The 26,259-nt window shown below is 43.3% G+C and overlaps 1 protein-coding gene across 2 annotated transcripts in view; it reads left to right on the forward strand.

Moving 5' to 3' along the window:
- The window catches only part of CARMIL1 (capping protein regulator and myosin 1 linker 1), a 477,665-nt gene that overhangs the window by 410,646 nt on the left and 40,760 nt on the right, over positions 1 to 26,259 (forward strand). For both annotated transcript variants that reach the window (XM_082259259.1, XM_082259260.1), the window contains 2 exons: positions 323 to 389; positions 591 to 787. In XM_082259259.1, the coding sequence (XP_082115385.1) occupies positions 323 to 389; positions 591 to 787 (264 nt within the window). The remainder of the gene's footprint in view (positions 1 to 322; positions 390 to 590; positions 788 to 26,259) is intronic.

The raw sequence follows: 26,259 nt of genomic DNA on the forward strand, positions 1-26,259 counted from the left end.
TAGTTGCAAGATATTGGATTGTGTGCCTTTCAAATGTCATTTTTTGCTTCCATATGCAAGGAAATTTATATTCAGAAACATTTAAAAACTGCTGAAAGTCTGAAAGTGGCTGATCTTTAATTTATGAATTTAATTCAATAAATGAGTGGTTGAAGAAGAGGTTACTGTAACACTTTGTACACAAGTGTTAAATACAGTATATCTTGAAAAAACATTTGTCTTTATTGATTTTATTTTGTATTTGAGTAATGTGCTCTTGATATTGGTGTTAACCACATAAACAATGTATTTTTTTTAAGGGAAAGTGTTTATATATTTACAGATGACTCCCAAGTCCAAGCGAAAGAGTATACACAGCAGAATGTTGCGTCCGGTGTCTAGAGCATTTGGTGAGTAAATTGACTACTTTATTATTCAGTAGAATAATATCTATGATAGTATTTGCTAAAAAAAAAAAAATACACTGCAAGAGCTGTTTGTTACAAAATATGACCTACAAAAACTGCAATTGCAGATAACCTAGTTTGCTTTTGAATCATGGCAGACAAAATTGGTATTGACTGTGTGGTGTATTTCTTTTCTTTTGTAAGAAATGGAGTTTGATCTAGACAAAGCACTTGAGGATGTCCCAATACATTTTGAAGACCCTCCACACCCCTCCATTAAACATGAGAAGAGATCTTCCAGTGTCATTGCGGAACTACCCTCAGAAGAAGCAAAAAAGCTTGAACATTTTACCAAATTAAGACCAAAAAGAATGAAGAAGCAGCAACCCAGCAAAGCCCCCGTAAGTATTTATGTGAAAAAAATACCAAAGCAGTTACATACTATATAAACAAGGTGTTGGCTTTCAAGAAACCAGTGCATGGGAAGAATCCTGGTCTAAGTGGATAGCCTGGCCAGGGGTACAGCTCCCTTTCTGTGGCATGCTGACAAACTTTGGACCTTCGACATTTTACTTTTTTATATTTTACTATTTTATTATTTATATTTTACTAGAGTTGTTGTTCATGAAGAATGAACACTCACAGCTACAATAGTCAACTTGAAACAACATGTAAAGCATACTTCTTCCAACACCCAAGGTTAGGGTGTTTTCCTGTCATTCAACCTACAATCCATAAAATGTATTTATACTAGTGATCGGCTGATATCGGGTTTTCGTTGCCGATACCGATATTTTGGCCAATGTATATTGGTATCGGCCGATATTTTGTACATTTAAAATTTTGCAAAATAAACACAAATCTCGACACAAATCTGTTAATGAACATGTTAATGTTTGTTTATTAACATTTTTAACACTGCAGTCATTGCAAAGTGAATTGCTAGAAAATAGACAACAACAAACCGCAAGGCATTTGTTGAATTGGAGGAGTCAGTGGACTACTGCAGTGCTGTAGGGCATTCACTGCAATTATTTTAAATCACTACTGCAACTGCAGTCAATGCAAATTAAATGGCTAGAAAAAAAAAAAAGCTAGACAACAACAAACAACTAGACAGTGGATTGGAGGAGTCAGTGGACTACTGCTGCAGTGCAGTAGTGCACTCACTGCAATGATTTTAAATCACTACTGCAAATGCAGTCAGTGCAAATTAAACTGCTAGAAAAAAAGCTAGACAACAAACAGCTAGACAGTGGATTGGAGGAGTCAGTGGACCACTGCTGCAGTAGTACACTCACTGCAATAATTTTAAATCACTACTACACTACTGCAGTGACTGCACTGCTGTAGTGATTTAAAGTTATTGCAGCAATGAGTGGTGCACTACTGCAGCACACTGACTCCAATCCACTGTCTAGCTTTTTTTCTAGCAGTTTTGCACTGACTGCAGTGCAGCTCAGTCAGTGCAAAACTGCTAGAAAAAAAGCTAGACAAAAGCTAGACAGTGGAATGGATTGGAGACAGTGAAGTGGACACTAGTACTATACTACTACACTTCCAATACTCCCACTTAAGTAGAACAATATTATAGTGCAGAAAGCATAATATTTCAGCATGTTCACCAGTTAATGGCTTCTTTTTTCTCATAAATTGCTGCCACTTCACTAAAAACATGCTCACTTGATAACGAGATAGGAGGAGCAGAAAAGTATCTTCTAGCATGGGATGCAAGTCTTTTGTGGGGTGCCTCATTTTCTTTCCACCACTGAAGAGGATCACCACTTTTTCTGTCAATTACTGGTTCCTTCAAATAGAGATGAAGTTCATCATCCAGGCTCATTATTGCAGGTTGAGAAGAATCCTCCGCATGAGGCCCCAATATTACACTGAACATGTCATCTATTTCACCACAATGAAGTTTCTCTTCTGTCCATTGTCTTTTTGGACATTGTTCTCCTTTTGAAGCATCCTGCTCTTCCACATTAGAAACCTTGCTCTTCTTTACTTTTCTTTTTGGCAGGAACCTCCAGAACCTCCTGTTGAATATCTTCTGTCAGCCATTACTTTGCCTTGGCCAATACATCATCAGAAGAGAAAGGATGGTTCTTGTATTGAGGGTCCAAAAGACATGCAAGCACAACATTTTTATTCTCGTCATGCTTCTCAAAACGTTTGGTGAGGCTGTCATGGCCTGCCTACATGTTTTAGTTCTACGTGTGTTGGGTCCTTCCCGTTGATCTGGGATGACAGATGACACAGATGAGTTGTAATGACTCACCTCTAGTGTCACTTCCTCTATGGGGAGGAGGGTCTCAATGAAATTGGCTACAATGTCCCACTGATCAGCAGTAGGACAAGAATATCCTCCAAGTCCATATTCACCGTAATATATGGTAAGAGCTCGCTTCTGCTCCAGCATCCTTTGCAGCATGTGTAGCATTGAGTTCCATCGTGTTGGAACAGCCTGTATCAAGTTGTTTTTGAGTAGGCCAAGGTCTTCCTGAATCCACCTCAGTCGCTGCTTGAAATTGATTGGTGCAAATGGCCTGCGCACTTCTTCAGCATGCTAATTATGTCAAGCAAAGCTTTCTGGTTTGACAGACCATCATTTACCACAAGTTGGAGGGTGTGTGCCATGCAACTGAGGTCTTACACTTCAGCAAGTCTCATTCCTATCACCATGTTCGCTCCGCTGTCTCGAAGCACAAGCATCACTCAGTCTTTGGTGATTCCCCATTCTTCTAGCATGCCTAGAAAGATTTATTTTATGTACTCCCCTTGCATCACTTTTGTATTCAACACCACATGCCTTCTTGTCCATCCGCTGTCAATGTAGTGGCATGTAAGACTCATTAGTGATTCTGTTTCTCCTGACCAGCAGTCAGTCGTGAATGAAAGTGAGTTGCCAGCATTCTCTGGTTTAAGCATAGCCTTTACTTTCTCAACGACCTTTTGGTGAATCTTTCCCAGCATTTCGGTTCGATAAAACTTGTCACTCTTCAGTGTGTACCTTGGCTCAACTATGGACATCAACCGCTTAAATCCACAGTCAGACACTATTGTAAATAGCTGGTTATCATTCCATCTGATTTTAGCCACCTGTTTTTTTTCTGAAACATATCTGTTATTGTTGCCTGGGATAGTGATGTTTCACCTTGTGATTCATTTTGTTTTTTTCTGTCCTGCATGAAATAGTTCAACATGATGAACTCTAATGCCCCATACACACGTGCAGATTATCTGAAGACTTTTGTCTGCAGACTTACCTTTTCTATGTAGTGCAAGGGCCTGCCGGATTGCATACAAATTGAAAGTGTTTAGGTTTGACCTCATATTATATGGTTTTGGTAAGTCTGCAGACAAAAGTCTTCAGATAATCTGCACGTGTGTACGGGGCATTAGATGGGCCCAAAGATTTGACGTATTTTTGTTTTTTGCAGTTATTGATCCCATGCTTACATTGTTTTTGCACGTCTTGCACAGTGCTGCTGATTTTCCTGGAGATGGAGATGAGAAATAGTCTCATACCACACTTTTAATTTTTAGATCTGCATCCATCTCCATTGACTATTGAAAGACACTACTACTGAAATTGAATATTCGGCTTAAAAAAAAAAAAAAAAAAACTGGCTAGCTGGCACCCTTTGGTGATGAGTGGCTGGCACCCTTTGGTGGCTGGCTGGCACCCTGTGGTGGGTGGGTGGCTGGCGGGCACCCTGCGGTGGGTGGGTGTATGTCTGGCACCCTGTGGTGGGTGGCTGGCACTCTGTGGTGGGTGGGTGGCTGGCTGGCACCCTGTGGTGCTACAGGCTTGTATGTGGCCGCGGCAGGCCGCCGGCTGTGTTAAACTGTGCACTATGTAGTCTGTGACTGTCACTGAATGAGCAAGAATCCCTCACTGACCAGCTGACTCCAGGTTCCAGAGACTCTACTGGCAGTGGCTGTGTTTTCTGTTAAACACACTGACTGTTGTGGATACATCCGATAGTGGCCGAAGCTGTCCCAGAGTGCGTGGAGGCGCATGGCGCAACATACCCGATGTCACGGCAGTATCGGCAATATCGATAATTCAGAGGCCGATTCCGATATATCGGGGAAAGGGCATATCGGCCCTTTCCCCGATATATCTGCTTGCCAATGATCAGTCGATCTCTAATTTATACAGTGTGGCAATCAAATATTTTCTCCCCTGCAGATTTTGTAAGTTTGCCCACTTACAAAGAGATGATGGGTCTATAATTTTTTTTTATCATAGGTGTATTTAAAAATTTTAGAGACGGCATCAACCAAAAATCCAAAAACATATGATACAAATGTTATATATTGAGTTTCAGTTTGAGTAAAATAAATCTTTGATTACTGACCAAAATATGACTTAGTACTTGGTGGAGAAGCCCTTGTTTTCAAACACAGAGGTGTAAGACGTTTCTTGTAGTTGGTTACCACACCTCTCAGGAGGAATTTGGGTTCAGGCTTCTTTACAGATCTTCTCTAAATCCTTAAGGTTTATTGGCTGTTGCTTGGCAACGCAAAGTTTCAGCTCCCACCAGGATTAGGGTCTGGAGACTGGCTAGGTCACTCTATGACCTTAATGTGCTTCTTCTTGAGCCACTCCTTTGTTGTATGTTTACGGTCATTGTCATGCTGGAAGACCCTTACACGACCCATCTTCAATGTTCTGGCTAAGGGAACAAAGTTCTCATCCAAGATTTTACAATACATGGCCCCATCCTTTGGCCCCTTAATGCAGCAAAGTCGACCTGTACCTTTTAGCATAGAAACAGCCCCAAAGCAAAATGTTTCCACCTCCCTGCTTGACTGTAGGGATGGTGTTCCTACAGTCATAGCCAGCAATTTTCTTCCTCCAAACATGGCGAGTCGAGTTATTGCCAAATAGCTAAATTTTGGTCTCATGTGATCATTTTGTATTTCTTCCATTTGCGAATATTCTCTCCAACAGTTGTCTCCTTCTCACCAAGCTTCTTGCTGATGGTCTCGTAGACCATTCCAGCCTTGTGCAGGTCTACAATGTTGTCCCTGACATCGTCCTTTGACAGCTCTTTGGTCTTGCCCATAATGGTGAGGTTTGAATGGAAAAAAAGAGATTCTGTGGACAGGTGTCTTTTATACAATTAACGAGTTGTCATTTGGAGCACCACTACCAGACCACCCACCGTGTATATACGTCAATACTTTGATGTTAAACACCGGGCTTATGACAGCAGCTAGCTGCCATAACCCCAGTATTTTTTATACACCTGGCAATCTGGAATCTGATAAGTGGTCCAAGTGGTAGATTCAACACTGGATCACTTTTATGGGCAGTGGGGGAGGTTCCCCCTTCCGCCACTTCTCAGGTTGTTTCCCCCGCTTACCGGAGCTATCGGTAGCGGCGGAAACAATCCGATCTGGTGTAGTGATGGGCAGGAAGTCGAGTGAAGGCAAGATGGCCCCCACTCGACACGCTATGCTCTTGGAGGATCGGAGCGATATCAGGCGTCTCTCCTGCCTTAAAGGGCCCATTATTTATTTATTTATTTTTTAACCAAATGTAATTTTTTTTTTTTTTTTGTGCTTTTAAGTGTTAATGTGAGATCTGAGGTATTTTTGACCCCAGATCTCACAATAAAGATGACCTGTAATGCTTATTTTTATCACAAGGGATTTTTACATTGCTTGTAATAGGTATAAAAGTGATAAAAAAAATAATAAATTTAAAGAGACGGTGTAAAAATAAAAAGTAAACTAAGAAAAAAAAATGTAAAGCGCCCTGTCCCTCCGAGCTCACGCACAGAAGCGAATGCATACGCAAACCGCGCCCACATATGTAAACAGTGTTCAAACCACACATGTCAAATTTTATACAAAAAAAAAAGTAAACTAAGAAAAAAAAAATGTAAAGCGCCCTGTCCCTCCGAGCTCATGCACAGAAGCGAATGCATACGCAAACCGCGCCCACATATGTAAACAGTGTTCAAACCACACATGTCAAATTTTATAGTAAACCTGTAAAAAAAATTTAAACCATCACCTATGGAGAATTCTAAGTACCGAAGTTTGTTGCCATTCCACGAGCCTGCGCAATTTTAAAGCATGACATGTTAGGTATCAATTTATCTAGCATTATATCATCTTTCACAATATACAAAAAAGTTGGACTAACTTTACTGTTTTCTTTTTTTAATTAAAAAAAGTGTATTTTTTCAAAAAAAATTGCGTTTGTAAGACCGCTGCGCAAATACGGTGTGACATAAAGTATTGCAATGATGTCCATTTAATTTTCTAGGGTTTCTGCTAAAAAAAAAAAAAATATGTAGTGTTTGGGGGTTCTAGCACAAAATACAGATTTTTAACCATTTGCCGACCGCCGCAAGTAGATATACTGCGGCGGTCAGCCCCTCACAGGCAAAGTGACGTATATATACATCACTAGCCTGTGAGGCTCTGGGGAGCGAGCGCGCGCGGTCACGGACCCCCCCACGCGCGTGTGACCGGCGGACCCGATGTCGCTGCAGAGGGAGAAAGTCAGGCGGCTAGTGTAAACAAGCCGCCTGTCATTCTCCCCTGTGTAGAAACACTGATCATACGGTTCTACTATGTAGGACCGTTGATCATTGTTCCTACAGCTCAAGCTACAGCCAATCACAGTTAGAATCACGCCCCTAGGGACACACACAGCCCCTCCCTCTCAAATAAAGTTAACCCCTTCACTACCAGTGTATTTTTACAGTAACAGTGCATATGTATAGCACTGATTACTGCAGTAATGTCACTGGTAACCCCAAAAGTGTCAAAAATGTCAGTCAAGGGTCCGATCTGTCCACCCCAATGTCTCAGTACCGCAAAAAAAATCACTGATCACCGCCATTACGCGTTAAAAAAAAAAAATAACAAAAATGACAAAAATTTTTCCCTTTGTTAGTAAACGCGATAACTTTTGCGCAAACCAATCAAAATACGCTTTTTGTGATTTTTTTTTTTTTACCAAACATATGTAGCATAAAACAAATTGGCCGAAAATGTTAAAAAATTCAGATTTTTACATTTTTTTGGGGGGGAATTTCATATAAAAAAATGTGAGAAATATTGTTATTTTTGCAAAATTGACGCACTTTTTTGTTTATAGCACAGGTGATCAAATACCACCAAAAGAAAGCTCTGTTTGTGGGAAAAAAAGGACGTCAAATTTGTTTATGTACGGCGTCGCACGACCACGCAATTGTCCGTTAAAGTCACGCAGTGCCGAATCGCAAAATACCCCCTGGTCAGGAAGGGGGTAAAATCTTCCGGGGCTTAAGTGGTTAACTTGTACACAACAAACGGCAGAAATAAGCCTAATCCTTAGGTGGTTAATTGATGGGACTAATCTGTGTACCACATGAGCACATACTGTAGCCAGTCTGTGGGAGCCAGAATTAATATTGGTTAGTAGGGGATCAAATACTTTTGATCGTTTCACTCGCTGAACTGCAACTCAATTTATAATATTTGTAGCATGTTTTTTTTTTTTTCTGAATTTTTGGTTGATTTTCTGTCTCTAGCATTTAAAATACACCTATGATAACAATTATAGACCCTTAATGGTTTTGTAAGTGGGCAAACCTATAAAATCTGCAGGGGATCAAATAATTATTTTCCTCACTGTAGGTTACTTGCTTTTCATTGGATTTTTCTATATCCTATAATACATTGTGATCATGTGTTTGCTATATTTGTTTAAAATTTAGATGTCTACCTTTCTTAAACGAATCTCTCTTTGTCATTATGATTTGCAGAAAGCGGACAAGGAGTTTTGTGCACAGTTGTGTTTACCTTGTATTTGTTGCTGGCTGAGAACTCGCTGGCCACTTCTACGACTATCACGCTTCAGTTCTTCCCAGCCTGAGCATCCAAACAGCTCTCAGACTTCAATGGCACAACACAGTATAAATAAATCTTCCTGCTGACAGCACAGGAATCATAGCACAACCAGGGACTGAAAATTTAGAGATGTAAATAGGAAGAAAGTGATAGCATATGGCCGAACATCTCTTTTTTTTGCCAAATTTGTATAACCCTAATCACTGATGATTATGTTTATACAGCTGGTCATACTCATTGTTCATACTGTAGATGCTCCAGCTATGTTTTTATAGATGAGACCTCATCATTTATGATTTCTTGTTCAGAATATGACATATATTGGAATATAAAACTCAATTACTTTAATTATGTAAAACGTGCTTAAGTATTGCAGCTTATAAAAACAAATATGTACACTATAGCAATCATGTTTTATAAAAGGTACTTTATCATGTGTACTTCACTTCCTGGCTTGATTGTATCAGCAATTCAATATTGTTCCTCTTTTATATTGTGTACATATGTACAAATGCATATCAACGCATATTAGTGTTTGGCAGTTTGTATGTGCATTTAGTTATGCATTAAATTTTTTGGGTCTGTAAGACTGGAAGAAATTGCATTAAAGAGGCCCAGTCTGATCTAGTCAGATTTCCAAGCATACACTTCTTCAGTGGGCCATTTCTCCTGCCTCCCCTCCATTACAGTGCTGGAGCCTTTGAAAGCGCCGTCCGCATTTAACACTCCAGGAGTGTCAGAAGCCTGTTGTCCACCACTGTGTGCTGGTTCCTTTCTCCAACACCTACTTTGCTGCAATACTCCACAAAGATGTAGGGATCAGAGGACGGAACCAGCACAAGGTGGTGGGACACAGCATGCAAGACGCTGGAGATAGCCGGAATCTCGTGGAGAGGCCGGAGCGCTTCCTCTTCCTCCTCAGTCTCCTCTTCCTGTCCTGGGATATGTGAAGCAGATGGCATCCATGGGTTTGCTGGGTTCGAATTGCAGCGCTCCTCTGGTCGATAGGGTGAGTCCTTGGGGGTCCCTGTTCTCTCTCTTTGCTGATGGGTACCCTGAGCTTTGGGGGGGGGGGGCCTTTAGTGGTGCCAAAAGATTGTTTGTACTGCAAGATCTTCCTTTCCCTCAGGGTCACATCCCCCTCATGGAGGTGGCAGGTCCCTCAGAACTCTAGCTTCCCATGGTTGCACTGATGGTGGTCCTGCAGTCCTTAGTATCCCGGGTGGAAGTGACGTCTGCGCAAAGGCCCAGGAGGAAGCGTCCCCTGCCTTCCCCTGCCCAACCTGTCTCATCTGATTCTGAGCCTGATGCCGCCATGGTTGCAGCCTGTCCAGGGGGGCTTAATATCACACCCCCAGATCCATCCGATAGTAAAGATTTTTCCTCTATGGTCGCAGCAGCGAATGAAAAAGCACTAGTAGATGCACTTATTACTGCAGTGCGTGAGACTTTAAAATCAGAGGATGCGGCTGATGTGCCCATGGACTTGGCTGTGTCTTTTGGTATGCATAAGTCACCTCGCACTCCAAAGGGGTTTCCTTATGTGCCTTATTTTGACAGATTTACCTATAAGGAATGGGAACAACCAAAGTTACCCTTTTGAGGAGTCACTTTTAAAAAGTGTTCTAGTCCACCAGTGGATGGCCCTCCTGTTTCCAGGTAAAATAAAGCAACCATGATCCCAGTAGAGGAATCGCCTTCCTTTAACCACTTTACAACCGGAGGATTTTGCTGTCTTACGTCCAGACCACTTTTTGTGCTTCGGCACTGTGCGACTTTAACTGACAATTGTGCGGTCATGCAATGTGGTACCCAAACAAAATTTACGTCCTTTTTTTCCCACAAACAGAGCTTTCTTTTGGTGGTATTTGATCACCTCTGCGCTTTTTATTTTTTGCGATATTAATAAAAAAAGAGCGAAAATTTTGCAAAAAAATGAAATTTTCAACTTTGTCTTTTAAAAAATATCCAATATACTCAATTTATGTCATATTTTTTGGCCAAAATATATTTAGCTACATGTCTTTGACAAAAAAAAATTCAATGAGCGTATTTTTATTGGTTTGCGCAAAAGTTATAGCGTCTACAAACTATGGTGTAAATACTGAAATTTTACGCAGCTTTAATTTCTGACTGCCTATCTCAATTCATGAAGTGCTAAAATGGCAGGGCAGTACAAGACCCCCCCAAATTACCACTTTTTGGAAAGTAGACATCCTAAGGAATGTTCTGAGATGCATGTTGAGCTCATTGAATATTTAATTTTTTTGTCACAGGTGTTTGAAAAATGAATAAAAAAAAAAAAATTTTTTTTTTTAACACAAAGTTGTCACTAAAAGATAAATTTCTCACACATGCCATGGGTATATGTGTAATTACACCCCAAAATATATTCTGCTGCTTCTCCTGAGTACAGGGATACCACATATGTGAGACTTTTTGGGAGCCTAGCTGTGTACGGGACCCCGAAAATCAATCTCCATCTTTAGGTTTTCTAATGGCGTAAATTGCTGATTTTACTCCTCACTACCCATCACAGTTTCGGAGGCCCTGAAATTTCAAGATAGCACAAAACCCCCCAAATGACCCCATTTTGCAAAGTAGACACCCCAAGCTATTTGCTGAGAGGCATGGTGAGTCCATGGAATATTTTATATTTTGCCACAAGTTCCGGGAAATATATTATTATTATTTTTTTTTTTGTTTTTTTACACAAAGTTGTCACTAAATGATATATTGCTCACACATGCCATGGGTATATGTGAAATGACACCCCAAAATACATTCTGCTGCTTCTCCTGAGTACAGGGATACCACATGTGTGAGACTTTTTTGCAGTCTAGCCGAGTACAGGTCCTCGAAAGCCAACCCCCACTTTCAGGCTTTCCAAGGGCGTAAATTGTTGATTTCACTCCTGACTACCTATCACAGTTTCGGAGGCCATGAAATGCCAAGACAGCACAACCCCCCTCCAAATGACCCCTTTTCGGAAAGTAGACACCCTAAGCTATTTGCAGAGAGGCATGTTGGGTGTTTTGCAGATCTCACTTTTTGTCACAAAGTTTTGGAATTTGAAAAAAGAGGAAAAAAAATGCATTTTCCTGTTTTTTCTTCATTTTCCAAAAAAAATGAGAGATGCAAAATACTCACCATGCCTCTCAGCAAATAGATTAGAGTGTCTACTTTGCAAAATGAGGTCATTTTGGGGGGTTTTGTGCCATCTTGGCGTTTCATGGCCTTCAAAAGTGTGATAGGTAGTAAGGAGTGAGATCAACAATTTACGCCCTTAGAAAGCCTGAAGGTGGGGAGTGGTTTTCCGGGTCCTGTACGCGGCTAGACTGCAAAAAAGTCTCACACATGGGGTATCCTTGTACTCAGGAGAAGCAGCAGAATGTATTTTGGGGTGTCATTTCACATATACCCATGGCATGTGTGAGCATTATATCATTTACTGACAACTTTGTGTAAAAAAAAAAAAAAAAAAAAAAAATAATAATTTTCCTGAAACTTGTGGCAAAATATAAAATATTCCATGGACTCATCATGCCTCTCATCTAATAGCTTGGAGTGTCTACTTTGCAAAATGGGGTCATTTGGGGGGGTTTTGTGCCATTTTGGCATTTCATGGCCTTCAAAAGTGTGATAGGTAGTAAGGAGTGAGATCAACAATTTACGCCCTTAGAAAGCCTGAAGGTGGGGAGTGGTTTTCCGGGTCCTGTACGCGGCTAGACTGCAAAAAAGTCTCACACATGGGGTATCCTTGTACTCAGGAGAAGCAGCAGAATGTATTTTGGGGTGTCATTTCACATATACCCATGGCTTGTGTGAGCATTATATCATTTACTGACAACTTTGTGTAAAAAAAAAAAAAAAAAAAAAATAATTTTCCTGAAACTTGTGGCAAAATATAACATATTCCATGGACTCATCATGCCTCTCATCTAATAGCTTGGAGTGTCTACTTTGCAAAATGGGGTCATTTGGGGGGGTTTTGTGCCATTTTGGCATTTCATGGCCTTCAAAAGTGTGATAGGTAGTAAGGAGTGAGATCAACAATTTACGCCCTTAGAAAGCCAGAAGGTGCGGATTGGTTTTCCGGGTCCTGTATGCGGCTAGACTGACAAAAAGTCTCACACATGGGGTATCCCTGTACTCCGGAGAAGCAGCAGAATGTATTTTGGGGTGTCATTTCACATATACCCATGGCATGCGTGAGCAATATATTATTTAGTGACAACTTTGTGTAAAAAAAAAAAAAAAAAAAAACAAATTGTCATTTTCCTGAAACTTAGGGCAAAATATAAAATACTCCATGGACTCAATATGCCTCTCAGCAAATAGCTTTGGGTGTCTACTTTCCAAAAAGGGGTAATTTGGGGGGTGTTTGAACAGTCCTGGCATTTTATGCTCAATTTTAGCAACACATCACCCACTCTTCTAACCACTTGAAAACCAAGCCTTTTCTGTGAGTTTTTGTTTACATGAAAAAATATTTTTTTTTCACAAGAAAATTACTTTGAACCCCCAAACATTATATATTTTTTTAAAGCAGAGGCCCTACAGAACAAAATGGTGGATGTTGCAATTTTTTTTGTTACATGGTATTTGCGCACACATTTTCCAAACGCAATTTTTGCGTAAAAAAACACTTTTTTTATTTTTAATGCAGAAATACACTATATAATTCCAAATTGTTTGGTAAAATTTAAAAGATGATCTTATGCCGAGTTCATAGACACCTAACATGACATGCTTTAAAAATTGCGCACGCCCGTGCCGCGGCAACAAACTACGTACGGTTTTAAAAGCCTTTAAAAGTCTTTACAGGTTACCACTTTGGACTTACAGAGGAGGTCTACCACAACAATTACTGCCCTCGACCTGGCGTTCACGGCGATACCTCACATGCATGCTGAAATTGCGGTTTACATATGACACTAGACCAACGCTTGTGCGCGCATTTGCGCGCAAGCACGGGGGGACAGGGGGGCTTGATTTTTTTTTTTGTTTTTTTTTTTTTTTAATTTGCTTTCTTATGTTATTTTGACACCTTTTCTTTCATTTTTTTTTCTTTAATCATTTTTATTGTTATCACGGTGAATTTAAATTTCCTCTATGATAGCAATCTGTAGTGACAGGTACTCTTTTTAAAAAAAATTGGGGTCTTTTATACTCTAGATCTTTCCTCTGACCTTAACGCATCTGACCATACCAAAATTGGTGTGATAAAATACTTTCCCAATTTCCCAATGGCGCTGTTTATTTCTGGCGAAACAGAAGTTATGAAATGCTCGTAGCCTCCGGCATCTTAGGCCATAGAGATGATTGGAGCCATTCTCATCTCCAATCAGCTCTATGGTTAGATAATTGAACCACCGGCTGCACTCTCGGGTTAACCGGTGGGACAGGAGAGCCCGAGAAAAACCGTGGAAGGCAGCGGAAGGCGGCAGGAGGGGGGGGGGGAGTCCCCTCCCACTGCATGTAAAAGCAGTCTAGCGGCCAATTATCCGCTAGGATTGCTTTTACATGTAAGCCGACCGCTTGCTGTAAAAAACGATACCAAGATGATGCCTAAATCTGCAGGCATCATCCTGGTATAACCACTCAAAGTCCAGCAACGTACCAGTACATTGCTGGTCTTTGTTTGGCATATAGGTTTTTTTTTTTTCATGCAGCCTGTGGGCTGAACGAAAAAAAAGAGAACCTATCAGAAATCAGCACAGGAATAATGCGTAGTATTACTCATCATTAACCGCCCAAACAACCACCCACTGAATTTAATGATGGGTATACACGACACTATCCACGTATACCAAAATAGGATTTTAACTGCAGTGCTGAAATCAGAAAATCACCACAGCTGCTATCAGCAAAGGTATCCATATATGCTGAGCGCAAACGCTGTTTGTGTCAGAATATATAAAATCAATGCATGGTAGCCGACGAGTACCTGCAAGAGAAACAGGTCACAAAAGAATGAAAAAACAAACAAAGTACATTAAAAAAAAGTACATTAGGAAGAGTAGGACATATAAAATGACTGACACAACAAAAGTTTTTGGATTCTCATCATTAACCGCCCAAACAACCACCCACTGAATTTAATGATGGGTATACACGGCGCTATCCACGTATACCAAAATAGGATTTTAACTGCAGTGCTGAAATCAGAAAATCACCACAGCTGCTATCAGCAAAGGTATCCATGTATGCTGAGCGCAAACACTGTTTGTGTCAGAATATATGAAATCAATGCGTGGTAGCCGACGAGTACCTGCAAGAGAAACAGGTCACAAAAGAATGAAAAACAAACAAAGTACATTAAAAGTACATAGGAAGTGTAGAAGAACATAAAAAATGACTGAGACGACAACTATTTTTGGCTTTTATGTATTTTTTTTTTTTTCTTCAAACGTCGAGTTCCAGGTTCCAGGTTCGGGTCTCTCAAAATGACGATAGCCATCGAACATCTTTTGAGACCCTGTGTAAATGTGCCCTAAACTGTGCCGTGCTGTACCCTATGCTAATAATCCACTAGTGTGTGGTAGCGACGGAAACAGTCACCGTGGCAAAGACCAGGTCGGTCAGGACAGTCGGGACAATAATTCCGGGTGTCACGCCTAAATCCGCGCTTGCTGCAGACACGGCATCTTTTTTGGGGGTATCGTTTGGTATCGGTACTCGGGAGGTATTGCGGAAAATGCCTCTCATGCAGCCGCCTCACTGCATCTGGTTGGGGAAGTTGGGCAGGAGCACCAGCTGAATACACAAGGGCTCTGATTATCTCTTCTTGGAATTGAAAGAAGGATAATGTTCCAGCAGAAGCTTTGTATAAGACAAAAGCGTTGTAAACAGCCAATTGAAATAGGTATACAGACACTTTTTTGTACCAGCGTCTGGCCTTACGGGCAATTAAGTACGGTCCCATCATCTGGTCGTTGAAGTCCACCCCTCCCATTTTACGGTTATAGTCGTGGACACAGAGGGGTTTCTCAACAACACCGGTGACCGTAGTAATTTGGACTGCCGTGTCTGGGTGAATGGAGGACAGCACGTAAACGTTTCGTTTGTCCCTCCACTTCACTGCAAGCAATTCCTCGCACCTCAAGCAGGCTCTCTCCCCCGAGCTCAGTGGGGCATTCACTAGCCGCTGGGGGAAGCCCCGGCGATTAGATCGCACGGTGCCACAAGCGCCAATTTGCAATTGATAGAGGTGTCTAAAAAGTGGCACGCTTGAATAGAAATTGTCCACGTACAAGTGGTACCCCTTTCCGAATAAGGGTGACACCAAGTCCCAAACTATCTTGCCGCTGCTCCCTATGTAGCCTGGGCAGTCGGGGGGCTCCACAGTGCTATCTTTTCCCTCATAGACACGGAAATTAACTGTATAGCCTGTGGCCCTGTCACAAAGCTTATACAACTTGACCCCGTATCTGGCACGCTTGCTGGGGAGGTACTGTTTGATAGCAAGGCGACCAGTAAACTTAATCAGGGACTCGTCAACGCAGACATCTTGTTGGGGGGTAAACAAGGCTGCGAACCGCTGATTGAAGTGGTCTATGAGGGGCCGAATTTTGTGGAGCCGATCATATTCAGGGTCTCCCCGAGGACGACAGAGTTCATTGTCGTTGAAATGCATGAACCGAAATATTTGTTGGTATCGAGCCCTGGACATAGCAGCAGAGAACACGTACATTTGATGAATTGGGTCAGTGGACCAATATAACCGCAATTCATTCTTTCTTGTAATGCCCGTGTTGAAGGAAAGGCCCAGAAAGGTTTTAAACTCCTGAATCGTAATAGGATTCCAGGCGAATGGTCTGGCAAGGGGTGAATTTGGGTTGGCGGCGATGAATTGTTGAGTGTACAAATTTGATTGGTCCACAATAGATCTGAAAAGATCTTCAGTGAAAAACAGCTCAAAAAAGTTTATGGGATTAAAACCAGCTGTTTCCACTTGGATTCCGGGTTGGGCGGTGAATGGGGGAAGTACTGGCGCTGTGGAATCTGTGGGCTGCCAATTAGGATATGCCAGCGCTTCAGGGAGGACACTATGGGCTCTACGGGCCTGTCTTCGGATACGCGGTGGCTGCGGGCCACTACTCGTGCTAGCCACCGCACCAGCTTCAACTGCACTCAGGTGACTCGCCACGTCACCAGGTGATACTGCAGTGCTGGTTGAAGGTCCAGGGTGTACTAGGCCGCTCGTGCTTGCCAGTTCACGAGAAGTGTGAGCGGCACTAGTACTGGCACTCTGCTGCATACCAGAAACCTCCAGTTCTTGCAAGTCAACAACTCCAGAATGGGGTCGGGTACGCCTGACCCTAGCAGGGACCCCTCTGTCGGAGCTATCTGTCAGGGAGCCGCTGCTGTCATCTGGTTCGTATATTGACCCTGATTCTGACAGTGAGGCTTCCCCATCGCTCTCACTTGACATGGCCATTATACTGTATATAGCATCATCACTGAGCGAACGTTTTGTCATTTTGGTAGCTAAATTTACTCGTACAGTGATGCGACTACTAGGTAATAAAAGCACCTGGTTGTCGAGGACTATTTGGTCGCTACAAAGAAAAACTGCTAGTGCTAACAGAGATCAGGCCTGACTCTGCTAACGCAGCGGTTTTGTGTGATTTGTGTTTTTTGGAAGTGTCAGTAATCTATTGATTACTACACTTGCCTGGGTAAGGTGGGCTGGGCAGGGGGGCTAAACGCAGGTGCTAGCAGGAATCAGTGCTGATTGTGCAAACACTGCGTTTGGGGAACACTAAATTATGAGGACGCTAGTATAGTTCTGATCAGATCAGATATTGATCTGTTCAAACACTATACTAGTAACGGTGGTGTGTGTGTGTGTGTTAGTGTACTTGACTCTAACTGACGCTAAGTAACGGTGGTGTAGTGGGACCCTGACGCTAACTAGCTAGCCTAAGTTGTGTCACCCGTGACGCTAATACAGTGATCGGTAATCACTGTATATAGTGAACACTGTGACAGGGAAGTGAAGGGGTTAAACTGGGGGAGATCAAGGGGTTAAACCTTTATAGAGGATAGATGGCGGGTGGCCTAAACCTATTCGGGCCTAGCGCAAGCGCAAATTAGGGTCACCAGTGACACTAAATACAGTGATCAGTAGTTATCTGATATACTGTATATATTAGTGCACTGATTTATATGGAGTGAAGGGGTTAACTGGGGAAGATCAAGCGGTTAAAAGTTTATTAGGGAATAGGTGGCGGGTGCCCTAACCCTATATGGGCTTAGCGCAAGCGCAAATTAGGGTCACTAGTGACACTAAATACAGTGATCAGTATTTACCTATATACTGTATTTAGTGCACAGAGTAATAGGTAGTGAAGGGGTTAACTGGGGCTGATCAAGGGGTAAAAACTTTATTAGGGGATAGGTGGCGGGTACCCTAACCCTATTTGGGCCTAACGCAGGCGCAAACTACGCTCACAAGTGACACTTATACAGTGATCAGTAAAATATCTGTATACCACTGTATATAGTGTTCACTGTGAGGGGTTTTGGGGGTGATCAGGGGGTGATCAGAGGTGATGAAGGGGTTAAATGTACCTATGTGAGGTGTGTCAGTGTGCTGCTTGGTGGAACTCACGTTTTTGGTGTGTCTCTGTCTCTCTCCTGGAACCGAAAGGACTCCAGGAAGGACAGTGACATCACTTCCCCTGTCTGTGTTTACATTACACAGACAGGGGACAGATTGCCATTGGTGGGGACCGATCTACAGACACTGACCAAAAATCATTGGTCAGTATCTGATGACTGATCGGTTCCCTACCGAATGACATCGGGATCGGGACCCGCGGCGCGCGGGAGCGCGCTCTGGAGCCGTGATCGCGCATCACGTTAATACTACGTGGCTGAGCGGTATCGTGCCGCTCTGCCGCAGTAGTATTACCGTGAGCGGTATTAAAGTGGTTAAAGACCTGGCTGACAAGAAAGTGGAGGCTGTGGCACACAGCATGTTTACTATGGCTGTTTCGGCATTGCAGACAGTCTTGGCTTCAGCCCTGGTGTCTCAGACCCTAATTGAATGAGCCAAGCTTTTGCACCAGGGCCTGGGAGGTGAGCAGGTTCCTGCTGCTTATGTTGATTTAGCGGACCAGTTGGTCCATGGGCTGCAGTTTATTTGTGATGCAGCTTTGGATACAGCTCCCATGCTGTCCAAACTTTCTGATTCATCGTTGGTGATTAGGCGTGTGCTGTGGCTTAAGAATTGGTCTGCAGACCAGACCAGGCCTCTAAGAAAGCTCTCATTGTTCTGCCCTTTCAAAGCAATCACCTGTTTGGGGCTACTCTGGATGACCTCATTGAGGGTCTCACAGGGGGGGGGGGGGAGAGTACCTTCCTGCCACAGTCTAGGAAAGAGAAGGAGCCTCGTCCCACATGGGGCCGCCCTCCTCAGCTCATAGAAAATTCTTTCTTGCTCCCGGGACTTCAAATAAAGAAAATAGATCTTGCAAGTCTTCCTCAGGAGTTCCATGCAACCTTGGTCTGGTAAGACTAGAGCTGGCTTGTCCAGATCTGCAGGCAAGACCCCTTCAGCATGAAGGTCTGCCGTCACCCATAACTGGGGTGGGGGGGGACATATTCGCTGATTTCCGGCTTCGTGGGCCAGCTTTGTGAGCATCAAGGAGATCCACAAAATTTTTCTTTTGTGGGTACCCAGAAAGGGGGCAAAGTTAATGATTTCGGGGTTTTTGGGCTCTGAGTTTCCTTGTGCGGATATAATTCCAGCAAAGGTTCAAGTGATGTCCGAACTACCTAAGGTCCCCCCTATCCCTGTCCTGGAAATTTAACTACTTAGATAGGGTTTTAATTCTAACCAGGTTGGTCCTTCCTCTGGACAAATTTCGGGAACCACAGGCCATGAGTCTGGTGGTATCCACCTTCAAGACAGTTCTGTTTGCACAGTCCTACATGCAGCTCCTTTAGCAGGTTTGGCTCCACAGGAGGTTCGTGGCGAGGTCACGAGTTCCTCTGGTAGAAGGCGCAGATGTCCTAGCGGCACAGTAAGGCCAGTATCATCCTCGGCTCAAGCTTCTTCCGTGGTTTCTGTGAGGAATTAAGGGCAAGGGTCTTCTAATCATTCTGGTGGCTGTAAACGTCTCTTCGGGGCTACCTCTCAGAGAAGACCAGTTGTCACAAGGACTGATCTACCATCCTGCTTTACAGTCGCTGGTTTGAATGGCTTAGCTATTTAAAGCCAGGTACTGAGGGATAGAGGTTTGTCTGAATCAGTGATTCCTACTATGGAGAAGGCGAGGAAGTCGTCTTCTAGCAAGATATACCATGGTACGTGGAAAGCTTACATTTCTTGGTGTGAGTCGATTGGCGCTCATCCTCGACCTCGATCCTTTTCTGTGGCTCGGATCTTAGCCTTTCTCCAGCGGCGCATTGAGAAGAAGTTGGCCTTGAACACCATCAAGGGCCAGGTGTCTGCCTTGGCAATCTTCTTTCAGCGACCACTAGCCATGCACTTTTTAGTTCGTACCTTCATGTAGGGGGTTCGATATGTTGCTTCACCTGTACAGTCTCTTTTGCCGCCATGGGATTTAAACTTCGTACTCTCCGTTCTCCAGAAACCTCTATTTGAGAATTTTCAGGAGATTCCCTTGCCTACATTGTCCCAAAGGGGGGCATTCTTGGTGATTGTTACCTCGGCCCGCAGGGTATCGGAGTTGGTGGCACTATCCTGACGTAGTCTTCGTCCCTGACCACCATTCCTGCCCAAAGTGGTCTCTGACTTCCATTTGAATGAGGACATTGTGTTGCCTTCCTTGTGTCCCAAGCCGGCTCATCCCAAGGAATTTGCTCTGCATATCTTGGATGTGGTTCGAGTGATTCGGGTGTATCTGGCAGCCACAGAGTCCTTTTCGGAGGTCAGACCTACTCTTTGTGGTTACACAAGGACCAAGAAAATGGCTGGTCGCTTCTTCGGCTACCATCTCGAGATGGATCAGACAGACGGTGATTCAAGCCTATTCTTTTAAAGGTCAGGTTCCTCCTTTCCCTGTCATGGCGCATTCTAATTGGGCGCGGAGTACTTCTTGGGCCTTCCATCATCAAGCCTCATTTCGAGTTTTCAAGGTGGCCACTTGGTTGTCCGTGCATACTTTCACCAAGTTATACAAAGTAGATACTTTGGCATCTGCGAATGCTTCTTTTGGCCGCAAGGTTTTGCAGGCTGCTGTTTAACACTGGCTTTTCCCTCTTGAGGAGTGTTTTTCTTAAATTTTTGGGGTTTTTTTGGATTGGGCTCCTGTGACCTGGATAAGGCTCCTGTGTCCTGGTTGGGGCTCTTGTGTTTAGCCTTGAGTTATTCCCCCCCCCCCCCTCATTTTCCTTTTGACACTGCTTTTGGATGTCCCACTACTTATGATTTATGAAGCGCTGTGTCCATCGAACGAAAGAGAAAATGGGGTTTTTGTATAAAATCCATTTCTCTGAGTTTGACAGGCACAGCACCCACCCCTGTAAGGAGTGTAAGGAGTTTTGATACTTCTAATACTGCTTGCTACTAAACTGAATACCTAGAGCAGAGAGGGGGGTTATATACCAGCTGAGGACGGGCCATGGGCACAGCCAGGTGTTTTTTGTTCTGCCTAGTCCTACTCATGGGGGAGGATATATATCTCAGTATTTATGATTTATGGAGCGCTGTGTCGATGAACTCAGAGAAATGGTTTTTATGGTAAGTACAAAAATCTAATTTTTTCCCCCACTCGGGGAGTGTAGAATATATTAGCTAGTCATGTTGTTTTATAGAATTTAATACATACATTTAATTCAGCTAATGTGTGAGCCCCAAAGAAAAGTAACATTGGCCATAGAAATCGATAAGCATCTTGATCTTAGTTTCTAGGAGTATCAAAAAGATATCAACTATAGCCTGATTGGGTGAGCTATCGCTACACTTGTACTTTGTATTACTTAGATTATGGATTCTCTTCCCTTGGTCCTGTGTAGTTACAATATATAACCTGTTTCATTTTAAAAGCATAGCAATTTCCTGTTTTGTTAAGGTTTGCATTTTACAGACATCTACAGTATATGTTTTAGCCATTAGCTTACATGGATTTCCATTATCGTGCTGAACACTTTACTTCACAAGCAGTGAAAATACTCCAGTGCCTGCAACTAAATACATGTTTCATGTGCATTACATAAATATTTATTGATCCTAGTCCATCTATATGCTATATATGCTGCTTCTATTTGTGATAGCTGATTTTGCAGAATTTATACACCCACCAGCCACTTTATTAGGTACACCTGTTCAATTGCTTGGTAACACACATTACTAATCAGCCTATCGTATAGCAACTCAATGCATTTAGGCATCTAGATGTGGTGAAGATGACTTGCTGAGGTTCATACCGAGCATCTGAATGGGAAGGAAAGAGGATTTAGGTGACTTTGAACGTGACATGGTTGTTGGTTCCAGACAGGCTGGTCTCAGTATTTCAAAAATTGCTGATCTACTGGCATTTTCACGCACAACCATCTCTAGGGTTTACAGAGAATGGTCCGAAAAAGAAAAAATAACCAGTGAGCGGCTGTTGTGTGGACAAAAGTGCCTTGTTGAGGTTGGCATTTAGATGGTAGGGTCAGAATATGGCGTAAACATGAAAGCATTAATCCATCCTGCCTTGTATAAATGGTTCAGGCTGGTGGTGGTGGGGTAATGGTGTGGGGGGATATTTTCTTAGCACACTTTGGGCCCCTTAGTACCAAATGAGCACCGATTAAATGCCACGGCCTACCTGAGTATTGTTGCTGACCATGTTCATCCCTTTATGACTACAGTATATCCATCTTCTGATGGCTACTTCCAGCAGGATAATGCACCATGTCACAAAGATCAAATCATCTCACCACTGGTTTCTTCAACATGACAATGAGTTCACTGTACTCCATGACAATGAGTTCACTGTACTCCAATGGCCTCCACAGTCACCAGATTTCCATCAAATAGAGCACCTTTGGGATGTGGTGGACGGGAGATTCGGATTGTGGATGTGAGCTGACAAATCTGCAGCAACTGCATGATGAGATCATGTCCATATGTACCAAAATCTCCAAGGAACGTTTCCAACACCTTGTTGAATCTATGCCATGAAGAAAGGCAAAAGGGGGTCCAACCTGGTACTAGCAAGGTGTACCTAATAAAGTTGACAATGAGTGTATGTATATGTGTGTATATGTATGTATATAGATTATATATATATATATATATATATATATATATATATATATATATATGGCTTTTTTTCTGCCGGAACGCTATTCAGCCACCTATGGCAGCCCTTTCTTCTCTGACCTGTCATGTAACACATTAGCCAGTAGAGGAAGTTTTTCTGCACAACTTACTTAATCTATCGGCTTCTCTGTAATAGCGCGTGAGTTCTGCCCTTGATCTCTAGTGAGTCAGGTTCCAGCGCTGCAGCTGCTTGTGGTGATCTGAGAGGCAGCTTGCATCCCCGTCTGCCGCTGCTACTCTGACAGTTCGGATGGGCGGAGCTCTGTACTGTGCCGAGTTAAAAAAAAAGAAAAAGGAGCCCAGCCCGTGCATACTATATACAGCAGTGGTGGAGGTAAGGGAGTTGTGAAAGCTGGGGGGGGGGGGGGGGGCTTTCAAGAGAGTGAATGTGTGAAGAGAGAACTATGAAAGTGGAGTTTTGGAGAACTGGGAAATGGGGAGGGGGAATCTGTGCAATGAAGAGAGCTGGGGGAGAATTTTGTGCAGAGAGGAGAGCTAGGGGAAACTTTTACTGGAGAGAAGGGGGGGAGTAATTTGTGCACAGAGGAGAGCTGGGAGGGGGGGGGGGGTAGCAGAGAGGAGAGCTGCAGGGGATTTTAGCAGAGAGGAGGGGTGGGTTTTTTTTTTTTTTTTTTGCACAGAGGCGAGCTGGGGTAATTTTATCAGATAGTAGAGGTGAGGGGGATTTAAACAGAGAGGAGAGTGGGGGTGGGGGTAATTTGTGCAGAGAGGAGAGTTTGGTTTGGGGAGTTTAGCAGAGAGGAGAGCTGTGGGGGGGATTTAAGCAGAGAGGGAGGCTGGGGGGGGGGGGATTTGGAGAAAGGAGAACTGGCAAAGTGTGTGTGTGTGGGGGGGGGGGGATTTTTTCAGATTGGGGAGCTGGGGGCAAATTTGGCATAGAGGTGAGCAGGTGGGTGGAGATTTGTACATAGAGGAGAACTGGGAAAGGGGGAGATTTGTACAGAGAGGAAAACTGGGAAAGAGGGAGATTTATCCAGAGAGGTGAACTGGGAAAGGGGGAGTTGTGTGCAGAGAGGAGAACTGGGGAAAGGGGTAGATTTTTGCAGCGAGAACTAGGAAAGAGGGAGATTTATGCAAAGAGGAGAACTGGGAAAGAGGGAGATTTATGCAGAGAAGAGAACTGGGAAATGGGATGATTTGTGCAGCGAAAACTGGGAAAGGGGGAGATTTGTGTAGAGAGGAGAACTGGGAAATGAGGAGATTTGTACAGAGAGGGGAAATGGGAAAGGGGGAGATTTATGCAGAGAGGAGAGCTGGGAAAATGGAAGATTTGTGCAGGGAGGAGAACTGGGAAAGGGGGAAATATATACAGAGAGGTGAACTGGGAAAGGGGGAGTTGTGTGCAGAGAGGAGAACTGGGAAAAGGGGTAGATTTTTGCAGCGAGAACTAGGAAAGAGGGAGATTTATGCAAAGAGGAGAACTGGGAAAGAGGGAGATTTATGCAGAGAAGAGAACTGGGAAATGGGATGATTTGTGCAGCGAAAACTGGGAAAGGGGGGGGATTTGTGTAGAGAGGAGAACTGGGAAATGAGGAGATTTGTACAGAGAGGGGAAATGGGAAAGGGGGAGATTTATGCAGAGAGGAGAGCTGGGAAAATGGAAGATTTTTGCAGGGAGGAGAACTGGGAAAGGGGGAAATATATACAGAGAAGAGACCTGGGAAAGAGGTTGATTTGTGCAGCAAGGAGAACTGGTAAAGAGAGAGATTTGTACAGCGAGGAGAACTGGGAAAGAGAGAGAGATTTGTGCAGGGAGGAGAACTGGGAAAGGGGGAAATATATACAGAGAAGAGACCTGGGAAAGAGGTTGATTTGTGCAGCAAGGAGAACTGGTAAAGAGAGAGATTTGTGCAGCGAGGAGAACTGGGAAAGAGAGAGAGATTTGTACAGCGAGGAGAACTGGGAAAGAGAGAGAGATTTGTGCAGGGAGGAGAACTGGGAAAGGGGGAAATATATGCAGAGAAGAGACCTGGGAAAGAGGTTGATTTGTGCAGCAAGGAGAACTGGTAAAGAGAGAGATTTGTACAGCGAGGAGAACTGGGAAAGAGAGAGAGATTTGTACAGCGAGGAGAACTGGGAAAGAGAGAGAGATTTGTGCAGAGAGGAGAACTGGGAAAGGGGGAGGTTTATGTGGAGAGGGGAAATGGGGAGATTTGTGCAGGGAGGAGAACTGGGAAAGGGGGAAATATATGCAGAGAAGAGAACTGGGAAAGAGGTTGATTTGTGCAGCAAGGAGAACAGGTTGTGCAAACTGGGAGCTGTGGAGGGTGGCACAGATTGTGCAGAGGTGAAAGCTGTGGAGACACTGGGGGTGCAGAGGTGAAACATGGGGGAGCAGACAGGGGCAGAGATAATGAGAATGGGAGTGCAGAGGTGAGTTGTGGACTGGAATTGTAAGCTGTGGTTGGAGGGGTGCAGAGGTGAGATTTTGATGAGGGGGAAAAAATGAGTTGAGGATGGGGGAATGCTAAGGTTAACTGTGGATAGGGTTGCAGAGTTGAGCAGTGAACAGGGGGAAAAAAAGGTGAGCTGTGAATGAGGTTTGCAGAGGCAAGCTGTAGATGGAGGACACAGAGGTAAGCAATGAGGCATGCAGAGGTGAGAATTTGATGGTTACTTTGAGGGGGATACTTGGGGGAAGGAAGGGGGGGGGGTTTGCTTGGGGAAGACAATGGAAATTTGCTGCGGGACAGTAAAGCATACAGAGTTCAGTGAGCAAAAGTATGTAATGTATCACACAGCATGCAGGGTCTAGTGGTGAGAATTTTGTAACATACCTTGTACATTACATATTTAAGAACTGCTATACTCTATGCTGTGTTGTATATCGTTTACAGTGTATGTTACATATTAAAGACCTCAGGATGATACTCCTGAATACTGTACTCTGTACAATAGGTTTTGTGTTACATACTCCTGAGCCCCTGCTCTCTGTATGCTGAATTGCATTTTACATATGCTTTATTCCTGACTCTGTGTGCTGGGCTATATGTTACATATCCCTGACTCCTGCACTCTGTACACAGGGCTATATATTGCATATTCCTGAGCACAGGGGACACTTCGCATTGAATGCAAGTACTGTCCCTTTTGCATAATTTTGTTTCTGCAGCCTTCGTGATATGCACTTCCCGCAACTGAGCAATACTCACTCCTGAGCCCTGTGTGTTATGCATTCCTGAGTCCTGTACTTTGTGTTACATTATCCTGAACCATGTGCCTTGTGCAATATGCAGTTCTAAGCCTTTATTACCATTATTTGGTCCCGCTGTACTTCTCTACCCTAAGGAAGGTGTGGTTGGGGGGTTGAGTTTGGGCATGGTAGGGGGCAGGTTTGGGTGTAGTTTGGGGTGGGAAGTTGGTCGGGGATGGAGAGCACCTATTCTCTGGGAGAAAAAGACCTGTGTGTGTGTATATGTGTATATATATATATATATATATTGTACATATATACACACACTCAATCTCAATTGAAAATAGAGACAAGAAAATGTACCATATTTTAAGAAAAAAAAAGTAAGGTAATTTTTTTAATTGATAGATACATCCCTAATAAGTTGGGATAGGGCAACAAAAAACTGGCAAAATAAATGGTACTAACAAGGAAGAGCTGGAAGAAAATTTTGCAACTAATTAGATTAATTGGCAACAGGTCCGTAACATGATTGAATTTAAAAAAAGCATCTTAGAGAATCAGAGTGT

The sequence above is a fragment of the Pelophylax lessonae genome (assembly GCF_965119305.1).
Source record: "Pelophylax lessonae genome assembly, chromosome: 5".
In the NCBI taxonomy this organism is placed as follows: domain Eukaryota; kingdom Metazoa; phylum Chordata; class Amphibia; order Anura; family Ranidae; genus Pelophylax; species Pelophylax lessonae.